Source organism: Leiobunum rupestre, chromosome 9 (assembly GCF_980474605.1).
Source record: "Leiobunum rupestre chromosome 9, qqLeiRupe1.1.hap1, whole genome shotgun sequence".
In the NCBI taxonomy this organism is placed as follows: domain Eukaryota; kingdom Metazoa; phylum Arthropoda; class Arachnida; order Opiliones; family Sclerosomatidae; genus Leiobunum; species Leiobunum rupestre.
The window spans coordinates 25,436,315-25,448,583 of record NC_143392.1 but is presented as its reverse complement, the minus strand read 5'-3'; the positions used below and the strand labels follow the sequence as shown (position 1 = coordinate 25,448,583).

Here is a 12,269-nt window from a genome sequence, read left to right as displayed (position 1 = left end):
AATCGCGTACTATATAGTACGCTTTTTACGATAATTGTACTATAATTTTACTATATTTCCGATATTTAGGCGATAATTTACAAAGTTCCTATCTGTTAACATAAGAACGGCGTTTCCAGTTTCTTTTGTTATTCCTAGTAGGCTAAGAATTGAAATATTGTACTCCTTGGAGTGTTTATTTTGTACTCTAAAATACGGCTGACTTGATCAAACGTGTTGTAACCTAACGAAAATGAAATATGTTAGTAACGGCCAACTATGATTAAGTGCTAACACGCTCTAGCGAGTAATCAAAGTTGGCCGTACTTGTGTACTATAATTTTCTAGAAAATTCGATAATTTTTCGGCTTCGATACCATAATTTCAGTTTTGGGACCTGGCAACGCTGTACATGTCCGTCTTGAGGATGTAGTCTGTGGTTTCATCTTATCCAAAAATCGAGTGAAAAATCTTTATACTGTTTTCTAACGTTATTTTTGAAATCGTTAATGATTAATATATCATTTTATGGTAAATTAGTTTTAATTAATAATTAATTATGGCTACATCTAAAGGAAGTAACACTTATAATCGGTTAAATTGGGAAGATGCGGTAAGTTATTTTTTAATAAAGTTAGCCTTGGTAGTAGGCCTACAGCCCTACACCTCTTATTTTATAATTTTAAACCTTGGTTTATAGGAATTCCCCGTTTTATGTCAAACCTGCCTTGGGGATAATCCGTATATAAGAATGGTGAGCAATCTAATAATGTATAATGATAATTATATAAGTTGTGCATTAAGAGGTTCAATTTCAGACTAAAGAAAAGTTTGGAAAAGAGTGTAAAATATGCTCGAGACCATTTACAGTGTTTCGGTGGTGCCCTGGTGCTAGAATGCGATTCAAAAAGACTGAAGTTTGTCAGACATGCAGTAGACAGAAAAACGTTTGTCAAACCTGTCTTTTGGATCTTGAATATGGTAGGTTTTGGGTATTAAGATTTTTAACAACCCACTAAATTATATTTTACTTTTCAGGCCTCCCTGTACAAGTTAGAGATCAAGCATTGACTATTAAAGATGACATTCCTAAGTCAGAGGTCAACAAGGAGTATTACTCTCAAAATCTCGATAGCCAAATTCAAAATCTAGATAGTACTGAACCCTATGGGCAATTAGGCAAAGCTCCCTCGAGTGGTGAACTTTTAATGAAATTGGCTAGAACAACCCCTTACTATAAACGAAATAGACCTCATATTTGCAGCTTTTGGGTGAAAGGGGAATGTAAGAGAGGAGAGGAATGCCCTTACCGGTAAGAATCTCATTTTAAACCTTTGTTCAATAAGCATTATCAAGTTAATCTCTTCTTTCTTTAAGTCACGAAAAACCAACAGATCCAGACGATCCATTAGCTGACCAAAATATTAAAGATCGCTTCTACGGTCTAAATGATCCAGTAGCTGACAAATTGTTGAAGAGAGCAGCAGCAATGCCGAAATTAGATCCTCCAGAAGATAAATCAATTACAACCTTATATGTTGGCAATTTAGATGAAATTGTGGAAGAAAATGATTTAAGGTTTGTTGAACAATAGCTTGTCTTACCCATACAAGTAAGCCAATCAATGTTTCATTCATCTTCAACAGAGATTATTTTTACCAATTTGGAGAAATCCGCTCAATTACAATGTTGGCCAGGCAACAGTGTGCCTTTATTCAATTTACCACTCGGGGTGCAGCTGAATCTGCAGCGGAAAAATCTTTCAACAAAGTTATTATGGCCGGCCGTAGGCTTACGATTAAATGGGGAAGATCTCAAGCTAAAACATCAGTGGTATTGAATAAAGAAGGTGAAATGAAGAACTTGGAGCCAGTTCCAGGATTACCCGGAGGTTTGTTAAAAAAAATCCTATTGTAATAACTGTTTTCCTTGAAGCACAAAATTCTGTTTTTCTTTTTCAGCTTTACCAATGCCTCCCGAGGAATTACGTAATAATTATTTCAATTTGCCACCCGCATCTTTTCCACCTCCACCTCATCATTTAGCCCCTGGAATTATAGGATTTCCGCCACCACCTCCACCTGGTATGACTTACACTTCAGCAGCAAATAATATCAAGAACATACTTAGGTCCCTAAGAACCTTGAATCCTTAAACTGCTGCATTGCTCTCGTACTATTTAAAATGGCCATGCCCTAAAATCTTTGTTGCGTCTTCTGGAGGTTGCAAAACTTTGATATTTTTTTTATTGAATAACCTAGGTTAAAATCTCACATCTGCCTTTGAATAAAGGTTTTTGAAACCTATTATATGTACAATAACTGATGTTAAACTAAAGTTTTGAATAGTTCAATCGAAATAATGATGTGCTATTTGAATAAATGTTTCCCCATGGTCATTTAATAATAATATCCTAGATTTGCAACCTCAATATGCCTCTACTTGCATATTTTAGGGCATGACGCAGCATTGCCTTGATTCATATGTTCTTGATAACGTCAACCTTTTGAGTAGCCAACGTTACTTAAATGGTGGGCATCTGACATATGTTTGTAACCATTTTTTAAATCTTGAATTATTCTCAAGGTTTTCCATTTCCAACTCATTTTATGGGCATGCCTCCACCTGGTTTGCTGCCAACTGGAAATCCAGTTGGTCATGCCAATCCTACTCAAACTCATTCTATGGTGGGTGATCCATCAGCCAGTATGTCAAGTGATCCGACTGGGAAACCAGACATTGCACCCAATGATGCAAATCGCATTGCCCCCATACATTATCCAAGCCAAGATCCACAAAGGATGGGCTCGCATGGATCTAGACCTTCTTAAAAAATATGACCACTTTTATTTTTTGCTAATAATATTAAAAATATCATAATAAATATGCGTATAGCACAATCAGTTGTTTATTTTAATAATTGGACTTCTGTGTTATATTTTGGTTTTCAATCTAAGTATTTAAAATTTCTATTTGAGTGAAGGGGTACTAAGTAAGTTAAAACTAGAACTGCATCACTAGCAACAACGTTTTAGATTAAAAAATATTCCCCTAGTGTGTTGTACTTGCACTTTTGGTGCTGTATTATTTCTAAGTATAAATTTTGTTCTCCTTTAGAATTTACAGGACACTTAATTAGTCGTTTAGAGTAGTCTAAAAATGTATGATTTAAATGGAAAAATGATAGTGAATTAACGCTTTGAAAGGTCATTGTCACAATGGTTTTTCAATCATGACAAAACATTGAATCAAAGCTTCAAAAATGACATTTCAAAACGCGAAATGTTTTCATTGGGGTTCAGATATTCGTCTATTTTTCACCCATTAAACGTTTTTCAAACGATTTAAAGGGAGGGGAGTTAGTTCTAAATTTCCATTCCAGATGGCGCTGTCAGTTGTGACCGTGCTGTAGCTAGTGGTTAAATAATAACAAATTTTATTGTGGGTTATTCACTTTCTGTTGGAAACAATGGCTGGTAATTATTTGCAAACGAGAGTTTTAAATCATGCCCAAAAAGTGTGTAGTCTATATAAGAGAGCTTGTCGAAATATAGAAAGCTGCGAGTACAGTCGGTAAGTAAAATTCTTTGTAATTAAAATTATTGAATTCAACTTGTCTTATTTTGAGCCTTGGTCTTGGTCTTACTTTGACCCCTGATAGAATGCTAGCCAAGCCAGTAAAGATGGGTAGAAATTTATTTGGAATAATAATGTCATAGCTAAAATTAAAATATTTCTTTTTATGGTACCGCTTTGTGAAAATTTTCTTTTTCAAACTTCAGCTTGGCTACAAGAAAATTTAGGCTTCTTTTTCAAGAGTGGTTTGGAAGCATGTAGTTTAATTTACTTGTACATGTACCTTTTATTCTAAATAAGTTACTACAACAACGTTCTTACATGTATAGTTCTGATATGGTATGAAGCTTCTCTAGTTGATCGTGGAAAATGTCCTCAGTATCTAATATAAATACTTCTAAGCAGGGTAACTAGTAATGTTAAAACATAGCTGCAGGGCCGGATTAAGCAATAGGCCAAATAGGCCTGGGCCTAGGGCACCAAGCCTACACGGGGCACCAAGAGGGTTCGAAAAAAATAAAAGTACAAAACTTTAATCATTTGCTTTTCACAAAATATTTTCGGGAAAAATTTTAGTAAATGCGTCCACAACTATGAACCAAAAACATTGGATTATCACATTCTCTGACAGACTGCCGTCTAGCCCCTGACGACATACTAAATCTGGAAGCAAAATGAATTTTCCTTCCATTTCTCAATTATAAATTGAAAGGGGGCACCAAAATTAACTTGGGACTAGGGCCCCTTAAAGTCTTAATCCAGCCCTGCATAGCTGGAATAGCACCTATGTTTTCTCCTCTATATTGTATTATATTAATGGGGCTAAAGGCACTATGCTTGGGTAGCACCTATAGAGATTGGTCCATGGCCAATGTTTTCTCCTCTATATTGTATTATATTAATGGGGCTAAAGGCACAATGCTTGGGTTTTTCTCGGCATCAGTTGTTGCCAATGCCTGTGGTAAACTTATTACGTTAAAAATAACATGGAAACACCTAAAGATTTTTTTTTCTTTAGCATAAATATTAGATATCATTGTGTTATTTTGCGTGGGCGATTTGATGCAAACAAGGATGAAAAAGATTTAAGAATATCTGCTCAGCTTTTAGAGGATGGGGAAAAAGAATTGTTTAATAATCTACATCCACAACCTCGAAAATGTATGTTATTATTTATATATTCAACAGGTAGTAATATTTTTCTAAAAGCCTGTTTATTTAAACTACAGTTCATGATTCACCTGGAGGAATTTGTTATCTACGTTACCCAACTCCTCCGGATTGGGTATGACTTTTAGTTAATACTTTATTACCAAAGTAAAATAGAAATGTTATTTTAAATGGACTGTTATTGTACAGATTTTAGATTATTGGCACCCTCTAGAAAAGGCTCAGTACCCCGAATACTTTTCTAAACGCGAGCAACGCAAAAAAGAATACATTCAGATATGGGAAAAGAAATATGGGAAACCAGATCCTGCCGAATTACAAGATCATTAAATAGTTTACTTGGAAAATAATTGATAAATATTTAAATTGAATTTTTGTTGTTAGTTCTTTGGTTGTATTCTGTCAAAAACCACTAATCTATCAAATAAAAACTGACAGATCAGAGATATATATTAAATTAAAAAGCATTCATCATTATTGAAGGCCTAGTGTGTAAATTTATTAAAACCAATGTCGGTTAGTTCTCGCAGAGAACTGAAGTACTTTCTCTAATTGAATTACTCCCTAAAATTTGTTGCGCCCATTGGTGTGAAAAATGTCCCACTTTTTGAACCTTCAGGTCGAGGTTACTTTCTCATGCAAAAGACTCTTTGTATTTAATTGAAAAAGAAAAACATTTACATGCCCTTAAAGCCAATGGATTAGACCTTGTTTTAAATTTTTGTTGCCTCAAGGCAGACCTACATTACGTTACAGACTTCTTTGGAGTGTCCTAAATGTGAATAAACCAGTTTTCCTCGTACTTTTTAGTCAGCTTTGATTTGACTGAAGGAATATAACGCGAACTTAATTTGGCTATAGGGTTATACCATTTTGGAATTACCAGATTTATCGAAAAAAAACTACGCCGTTTATAATTTATGGGAAAATTATAAGTAATTTATCAGTCATAAGCGTGACACTTGTCAACATGATAGCTCTATCTAAATTTTTACCGTGATATTAGACTAGCTTAGTCATATTTAGTAACAACATAAAATACCAGTATTTAAAGTATGGCTGAATTGCGCAGTATAACGCCTCTTGAAAGTGATAAAAATGCAATACAAATGCTAAATGAAGAACCAAATGTAAACAAAGCCTTCTATCAACTTCACCCGGAATTCGGTCTCATTGGATTAAATGGTTCACCATTTCTTGACACGCGAACTGAACAAAAATATAATGCAGCGGAAAGTGTAAGAACTGTGACAGCTGATGTGGAATCTGTGGATGCTGATGCTTCCAAAGACTCTTCCTTAACTAAATCTATAATTATTAAGAACTTAATCGTTATAAGCTTTGCTTTTCTGATACTTTTTACGGCTTTCCATTCCAACGCCCATTTGCATCACAACCTTGACAACAACCATAACCTTGGTAGGTATATTTTTATTTTATGTAATAGATCTTTATATAATTTAAAATAATTTTTCACAGGCATGGCATCTTTGAGCGTAGTTTATGCTGCCATGATTTTTTCTTGCGTTATTGTACCTGATCTATTTATAAATCTATTTGGATTGAAGTTAACTCTCATCATATCGATAATGACCTACGCTATTTACTTTTCCGCCAATTTTGACTTCACATTCCAAGCCCTGATACCGTCCTCGCTTATATTGGGATTGGGTGGTGCCCCTCTGTGGACAGCTAATTGCATTTATATCACCGAACTTGGAAAACAATATTCTCTATTATCAGCCAAGGATAATTCTTACGGAACTGTTTTGGGTCTAATGGAAATAATAGTCACTAAATTCTTTGCCATATTTTTTATGGTGTTTCAAACTGGACAGGTAAATTACTATTTTGTATAGAGTTATTTTTGTTATTGTTAACGTACACTGTATTTGTTCAGGTATGGGGAAATATGATTGCCCATGGCCTATTCATGTCTCCTCGGGCATCAAAACCCAATTCGAGCATCGATGTTTGTGAAACAACTTTCTTCAGTTGTTCCTTCAAGCCGTCTTTGGTGCCAAATTTGTCCCTAGTTCTGGAAAACACAGGCAAAGTTGTGGATAATTTTACAACTTGGGAAAATAAGTCTCCAGTTGAAAGTCAAAATGATTGGCTTCATCCATTGCACCCGTTTAACCACCATATTGACATGGATGAAACTGATTCAAGCTATTATGAATATCTGTTCCCTGGAATTTACACCGCTGCTGCTATATTTGCAGCTGCTTTGATTTGGATGCTTCTACAACCTATGGGATTGAAATACGAGCACCACAACTTTTCTCGTTCCTTTTTACGAAATTTAATCTTTAAAAACAAAACCATAACTCAACTGAAGCACCCTTATCAAGCCCTACTTATACCCATTACCATATTTAGTGGTTTAGAACAAGCTTTTATAGTCAATGATTTTGCAAAGGTATTTGGAAACATTTCATATGTATTTTTGGAGAGCAATTATTTTGATTTTCTCATATTCCTTTTTTTAAAACCCCCAGGCATTGCATAATGACTCTTGTTTTAATGTCAGTTACATTTTAATTTGTTTTGGAGTTTCAAATGCATTTTTTTCTCTAACATTTGGATGTCTGGCCAGACACCTTGGAAGAATTGGAAAAGTCAGTTTAGGAGTGTTTCTAAACATCATGGCAATTGCAACATTGTATATCACCGAGCACTATGTCAATAACGTGAACAGCAAGTTTCTCTACTATATAGTAGCCGCATTATGGGGAGCCAGTGATGCTGTTTGGCAAACTCAAATTAATTGTAAGCTGGATAAATTTCAAATATTTAAACAACTTAAAACTTGACATTTTCCTTTCAGCTTTGTATGGAATTTTCTTCGTAGAGGAAGAACGAGTAGCGGCATTCTCGAACTATCGTTTATGGGAATCTATTGGCTTTCTTTTGGCTTACTCCTATAATCATGCGGATATATGCTCAAAAACCAAAATTATGTCCCTAGTTGTTTTCTTATTCCTTGGTTTTATATCGTATTTGGGTATTGAGCTTCATATGGTAAAACCCTCTGAAGATTCTATGCCACAAAGGTATTCAACTGAATAATTTATTTTCAGTTTTATTATGGTTATTTATTTGCCCTTAACTTATTACCGAGTAACTCAACAAAAAGTAAAAAAATACAAATTATTATATATATTTCATGTTATTTAAGCGAAAGATAGATTTTGACAGTTGTGTCTAGGAATAGCATACTCTATTTAAAGCTACGAACGATTTCTGGGTTAACGTGTCATGAAATCCTATTGGTCCAGCTTCACAATCAGCACATACGAGATACTTAGTAGTACCATGTATAGTATTACTAAAGCCAACATTTTCAAAACCAAAAATACTGTCCACACACCAGTAGTACTTTAAAGTTTCCCCTTCGGCATTTTCATCACTTTCTTTTGATATTTTCATGAAGGGTAAAACGTGCTGTAGAGTACAAAATTTGACATTAGTTTAAATACTTTTGTAAATGAAATTTTAATGAATAACCTCAGATAATGTAAACAAAGCAACGCCCGAATTTAGTATTTTAGAGCTGCACCTTTCACAAATGATTACTTTAGCATTTTTGTTACTTTCGTCTATAAGATCATTACTGGGTTGTTCTTCCATTACTTTTGGTTTATTGAATTAAACCGTATATTAAAATAAGAATATTGAAGCTCGGATCATTAGGGTTTATTCAACTGTATATTGCCAGTAATTTAATAAAATTTAAAATTAAAAACCATCTATTTCTACATATAAATAATTAAATTCGGTGAGTACCGTACATTCCGCTCCCTATACTGCGGGTTAAAGGTTATCATTAAATCTGGACGTACGTTTCGTAGCAGACGAAGTTTTGTTTACATTTCAGTAAAGCCACCACGGCGTGGGGTAAAGCTTTCCTTCGAAAGACTCAAAATATTTAGTATCGTAAATTTAATTTAAAATGATTATTAGCTTTCCTTCTATGTAAGAACGGGTAAGCGATTTCATTTTATTGCACGTTAACATATAAAGTAAACGCTTAATATTTGTTTTTCTATAAATAAGCCTTGGTAGATAATTTACGTTATTATCCCTCAATAATGTCAATGGAACCATCAGCTCCTTCTGCTAGCGGTACGGGTAACAAATTTAAATCATTTGTATCGGAAACCGATTTAGAAGAGCTTAGAAAGAAACGTCAAGAAGAATGGGAGAAAGTGCGAAAAAATGATGATCCCTTAGGTATTGAATTTTGATTGACAGAATGTCAATATTGAGTAATCAAAAAACTAACACATTTCCAATGTACAGAGGCCCCGGAAGAAGCTTATGACCCAAGATGTTTGTATGATCGTTTAAAGGAACAGAAAGACAAAAAACAAACGGAATTCGAAGAGGCCCATAAATTAAGTGAGTTTTTACAAACACAATGATACCATTAATAAATCACTATCTAAATAGAATGATATTTTTGTAGAGAATCTTATTCGTGGCTTGGATGATGATGAGGTTTCATTTCTTGAATTAGTTGATAAAACTAAATTAGAAATGGAATCAAAGATTATAAATGAAGAGAAACACGAAATAAATGAATTTAGAAAAGCGGTGGCCAACCTGTCAGAAGAAGCCCAACAGCAGCAATTAAATGAAATGAAAAAAAAGCTTTTGACTAACGAAACGGCAACGAAAAAACTATCGAAGCAGCAAGATTTATTAGCTAAAGCTGTTAAAAGGAAAAGGTATGTGGTTAATTTAAACCTAGATTATATTCAATAAATATGCCTATTTAAAATTTTTCAGCTCGACTGGAGCTGATGAGGATAAAAATCCCAAAAAGTCTAAGCCAGAGAGTGGTGAAACTTCAAGGAGTAATGAAAACAGTGCCGTCCAATCTATAGTTACTGATACTAAACCAAATGGTTCAGTTCCGCCTTCAGCTACAATTCCCACTGGTCTTCGTTGTATCGGAGTTTTACCTGGTTTGGGGGAGTATAACTCAGATAGCAGTGACTCTGAGAATTCTTCAGATAGCGATTCTCCACTCGCTCCTTATGAAGTCTATGATTTGGTGGGGCGACGTATAATTCATCAACCAACCCAAGCAAAATCTTCAAACTAAAACTGTTAAATTTCTAAAAGCTTAAAAGTAAAGAGAGAACCATATTTAAATACCAAAGTTTTGACTTTTTTTTAATTTTTGAAAAGGGGGCAAATGGGATGGGGTAAATTGATAATTATATCCAAAAAAAGGAGCTAAAAAGCTTTAATGTAGGATACAACTCAGGAATGGGTATGTAATTTTTCATGATTCAAGCTACAGTTTTTAAATGACAGTAAATTTTATACTATAAATTCCCTAAAACATTGTGTGTATGTAGTATGTAATCAGAGGAAAATTAAAAAATTTAATTGCCAATTTTTAAGCTCTTGATGAGAGTGGAAAGGATTTAAATTTGGCGCCTCAGTGAGGAGCGACGTGTTTTTGATTGGGAGTAATAGCGGGGAATTTGAAACACTGTTCAAATAGTCAACAAAGCGTCCTTTTCTGAAATGCTTTATGAAATTCGTCTATACTTCAGCTACTAAAGACAAACAATTTGTTGTCAGAATGAGGAATAATACCAGTGAAAACGCATTTTTGATGTCAAATACAAAAATAATTGCCTTCAGAAAGAAGCGAGTGTTTATAATAGTCAATTTTGCTCCGCCGAAGTGAGTGTGTTTTTAGGAATTTTCAATAGGCTTTGACCTCAAAGAAAAACCAACTGGCCACGGCCAACTTCGACACTCGCGCAATAGCGGCCAACCCATTCGTTGAAGTTTCTATGTTAACCATGGAGGAATAGTAGAGGAGGGGAAAGGAAAGAAGGCGCTAAATCCGACAGCTTATTGCTAGTTCTAGACGGGGAAAAAAGGGGGGGAAGTTGAGGTAGACTACCCTAACCAGTAGATCGCGCTGCCTATGTGGTATGAAAACATGGAGGAATAGATAAAAGTCTACCTCGACATATCCCCCGTGTCTACATCCCACTTTACGCGATTTCTGAAGAGGAACGTCAGTGCTTAGCCCAATCAGAACTATCAATACCACTCCAGGGCTATTCCTCTATGATGTTAACCTACGAACAAAAATATCTCTCGGCGTTGAGCGCCCCTAGCGGAAAATTATTTTTAGAATAGTTTTTGCATTGAAGCCAATATGAAAATGAGCGTGGCGCTGAACGCCGATAGTTTATAGTGGGAAAATCCTTGTTCATGGAATTTCAGCGCGAGTGTCAAAGTTGGCCGTGAGCTGGCTAAGTTAAAGGACAATAGCTTTTACCCCATAGATATAAGAAACATATATAAAGGTCTAGATAAATTTCGGGGCGTCTAAGCCTAACATAAAATACGGAATTGACACCTAGCAGACACCGAGGAAGGCACGTGACCAAGAGCGCGAGCTCTCTTAGCATTTTAGTACTAAGTGCTTGACAGCCTTGGAAATAAGGTTTTTTTTAAACTGGTCCTTCTGACCAGTGACCCCCTAGCATATGAATTATTAAACTGGTCCTTATGACCAGTGACCCCCTAGCTTATGAATTATTTAACTGGTCTAATGTCATTTATAAGCCTAAAAAAACCTATATTACATGTTTAGAAGTTAGATTATGTTGGTAACATTAACTTTACACGTATTCAAAATAGTTAACTTTATTTTATGAGTACCACAAGAATAGTACAATATAGTACTATCTCACCTAAGACTTCTACCATAGCCTAGAAGACCCTTGTAATTTACCGTATTAGCTCTCTTTCTCTAGGCCCCGTAACTCCAGAGTCCCCGGTCCGTTACCGCGTAGCCAGGGTAGCCTACCGTACTTGGGGGAAAACGAGACTTAGAGGATTGAGGGTTTGAGGCCGGAGGGGGGTTAGACAGTTCCACTCGTTTGAGGGATGCGAGCGAAGGGACTCTACATAAAACCTCGGCGTGCGGCCGCGGCGGTAGTAAGTGGGTCGCTGTACATAGAAATCCAGTGAATAGGGAAATCAAAATTGATATAAACCTTGAATTAAAAGGTCATCTCCTATTATTTGGAATTATTAAACTGGTCACCTTCTGTTTTTTTGTTATTATTTCGAATTAATAAACTGGACACGGTGACCAGTGACCCCCCAAATTTTTAATAAATAAACTGGTCTGAGCAATTAATTAACTGGTCTTTGACCACCTGACCACCGTTATTTCCAAGGCTGGTGCTTGACCTTTCCGCAGGCTCTCTCTCGGGGTCGGTGCTCGGTCTCTAGTGGATCCCGGCCATCCCATAAACAGGATAGAGCTGTTGGCCATTCAATTGGCACTTTCATACGCTTCCGCTCATCTTGAAAGTTCCATAGTCCTCTGCTCTGACTCCAAAAGCGCGCTTACGATGTTACATTCGCGTTCAAATGATCCGGTAATCACCGCTATTCATGACTTATGCGACGGGTACTCCTACTCAGTGACTCTTTTGTGGTGTCCTGCTCACGTCGGCGTAGTGGGCAATGAAACGGTGGACGGTCTCGCGGAT

General features: G+C 35.7%; 5 protein-coding genes across 5 annotated transcripts; 4 read left to right on the top strand and 1 right to left on the bottom strand.

The window, feature by feature from the left end:
• Window positions 1–417: 417 nt before the first annotated feature.
• Window positions 418–2,879, top strand: LOC149926969 (pre-mRNA-splicing factor RBM22). The gene is made up of 8 exons (XM_090158542.1): window positions 418–592; window positions 680–733; window positions 798–960; window positions 1,018–1,291; window positions 1,357–1,557; window positions 1,626–1,870; window positions 1,941–2,063; window positions 2,566–2,879. The coding sequence occupies exons 1-8, from the start codon at window positions 539–541 to the stop codon at window positions 2,808–2,810; spliced, it is 1,359 nt and encodes a 452-aa protein (XP_090014668.1). The 5' UTR covers window positions 418–538; the 3' UTR covers window positions 2,811–2,879.
• A 514-nt stretch (window positions 2,880–3,393) lies between these two features.
• Window positions 3,394–5,480, top strand: ND-B22 (NADH dehydrogenase (ubiquinone) B22 subunit). The gene is made up of 4 exons (XM_090158543.1): window positions 3,394–3,552; window positions 4,574–4,716; window positions 4,785–4,840; window positions 4,915–5,480. The coding sequence occupies exons 1-4, from the start codon at window positions 3,449–3,451 to the stop codon at window positions 5,053–5,055; spliced, it is 444 nt and encodes a 147-aa protein (XP_090014669.1). The 5' UTR covers window positions 3,394–3,448; the 3' UTR covers window positions 5,056–5,480.
• A 1,846-nt stretch (window positions 5,481–7,326) lies between these two features.
• LOC149926967 (UNC93-like protein) lies at window positions 7,327–7,856 on the top strand. The gene is made up of 2 exons (XM_090159040.1): window positions 7,327–7,497; window positions 7,556–7,856. The coding sequence occupies exons 1-2, from the start codon at window positions 7,374–7,376 to the stop codon at window positions 7,795–7,797; spliced, it is 366 nt and encodes a 121-aa protein (XP_090015166.1). The 5' UTR covers window positions 7,327–7,373; the 3' UTR covers window positions 7,798–7,856.
• Window positions 7,783–8,631, bottom strand: strat (RAB interacting factor STRAT). Its single transcript, XM_090159041.1, has 2 exons — window positions 8,236–8,631; window positions 7,783–8,172 (listed from the first exon to the last, which is right to left on the bottom strand). The coding sequence occupies exons 1-2, from the start codon at window positions 8,356–8,358 to the stop codon at window positions 7,933–7,935; spliced, it is 363 nt and encodes a 120-aa protein (XP_090015167.1). The 5' UTR covers window positions 8,359–8,631; the 3' UTR covers window positions 7,783–7,932.
• LOC149926965 (PSME3-interacting protein) lies at window positions 8,604–9,895 on the top strand. Its single transcript, XM_090159039.1, has 5 exons — window positions 8,604–8,713; window positions 8,785–8,961; window positions 9,031–9,129; window positions 9,197–9,458; window positions 9,520–9,895. Exons 2-5 carry the CDS (start codon window positions 8,820–8,822, stop codon window positions 9,836–9,838), a joined length of 822 nt encoding a protein of 273 aa, XP_090015165.1. The 5' UTR covers window positions 8,604–8,713; window positions 8,785–8,819; the 3' UTR covers window positions 9,839–9,895.
• Window positions 9,896–12,269: the final 2,374 nt, after the last annotated feature.

Excerpts from the sequence above, each read along its gene's own strand:
- LOC149926969 (XM_090158542.1), top strand. The coding sequence starts at position 539 with ATGGCTACATCTAAAGGAAGTAACACTTATAATCGGTTAAATTGGGAA. Across the intron at positions 1,871-1,940 it reads AGTTCCAGGATTACCCGGAG|CTTTACCAATGCCTCCCGAG; the intron begins GTTTGTTAAAAA and ends TTTCTTTTTCAG. Across the intron at positions 2,064-2,565 it reads TCCGCCACCACCTCCACCTG|GTTTTCCATTTCCAACTCAT; the intron begins GTATGACTTACA and ends ATTATTCTCAAG.
- LOC149926965 (XM_090159039.1), top strand. The coding sequence starts at position 8,820 with ATGTCAATGGAACCATCAGCTCCTTCTGCTAGCGGTACGGGTAACAAA. Across the intron at positions 8,962-9,030 it reads AAAAAATGATGATCCCTTAG|AGGCCCCGGAAGAAGCTTAT; the intron begins GTATTGAATTTT and ends TCCAATGTACAG. Across the intron at positions 9,459-9,519 it reads AAAGCTGTTAAAAGGAAAAG|CTCGACTGGAGCTGATGAGG; the intron begins GTATGTGGTTAA and ends AAAATTTTTCAG.
- strat (XM_090159041.1), bottom strand. The coding sequence starts at position 8,358 with ATGGAAGAACAACCCAGTAATGATCTTATAGACGAAAGTAACAAAAAT. Across the intron at positions 8,173-8,235 it reads CTTTGTTTACATTATCTGAG|CACGTTTTACCCTTCATGAA; the intron begins GTTATTCATTAA and ends TGTACTCTACAG.
- LOC149926967 (XM_090159040.1), top strand. The coding sequence starts at position 7,374 with ATGGCAATTGCAACATTGTATATCACCGAGCACTATGTCAATAACGTG. Across the intron at positions 7,498-7,555 it reads TTGGCAAACTCAAATTAATT|CTTTGTATGGAATTTTCTTC; the intron begins GTAAGCTGGATA and ends TTTTCCTTTCAG.
- ND-B22 (XM_090158543.1), top strand. The coding sequence starts at position 3,449 with ATGGCTGGTAATTATTTGCAAACGAGAGTTTTAAATCATGCCCAAAAA. Across the intron at positions 3,553-4,573 it reads GAAAGCTGCGAGTACAGTCG|CATAAATATTAGATATCATT; the intron begins GTAAGTAAAATT and ends TTTTTTCTTTAG. Across the intron at positions 4,717-4,784 it reads ACATCCACAACCTCGAAAAT|TTCATGATTCACCTGGAGGA; the intron begins GTATGTTATTAT and ends TTTAAACTACAG.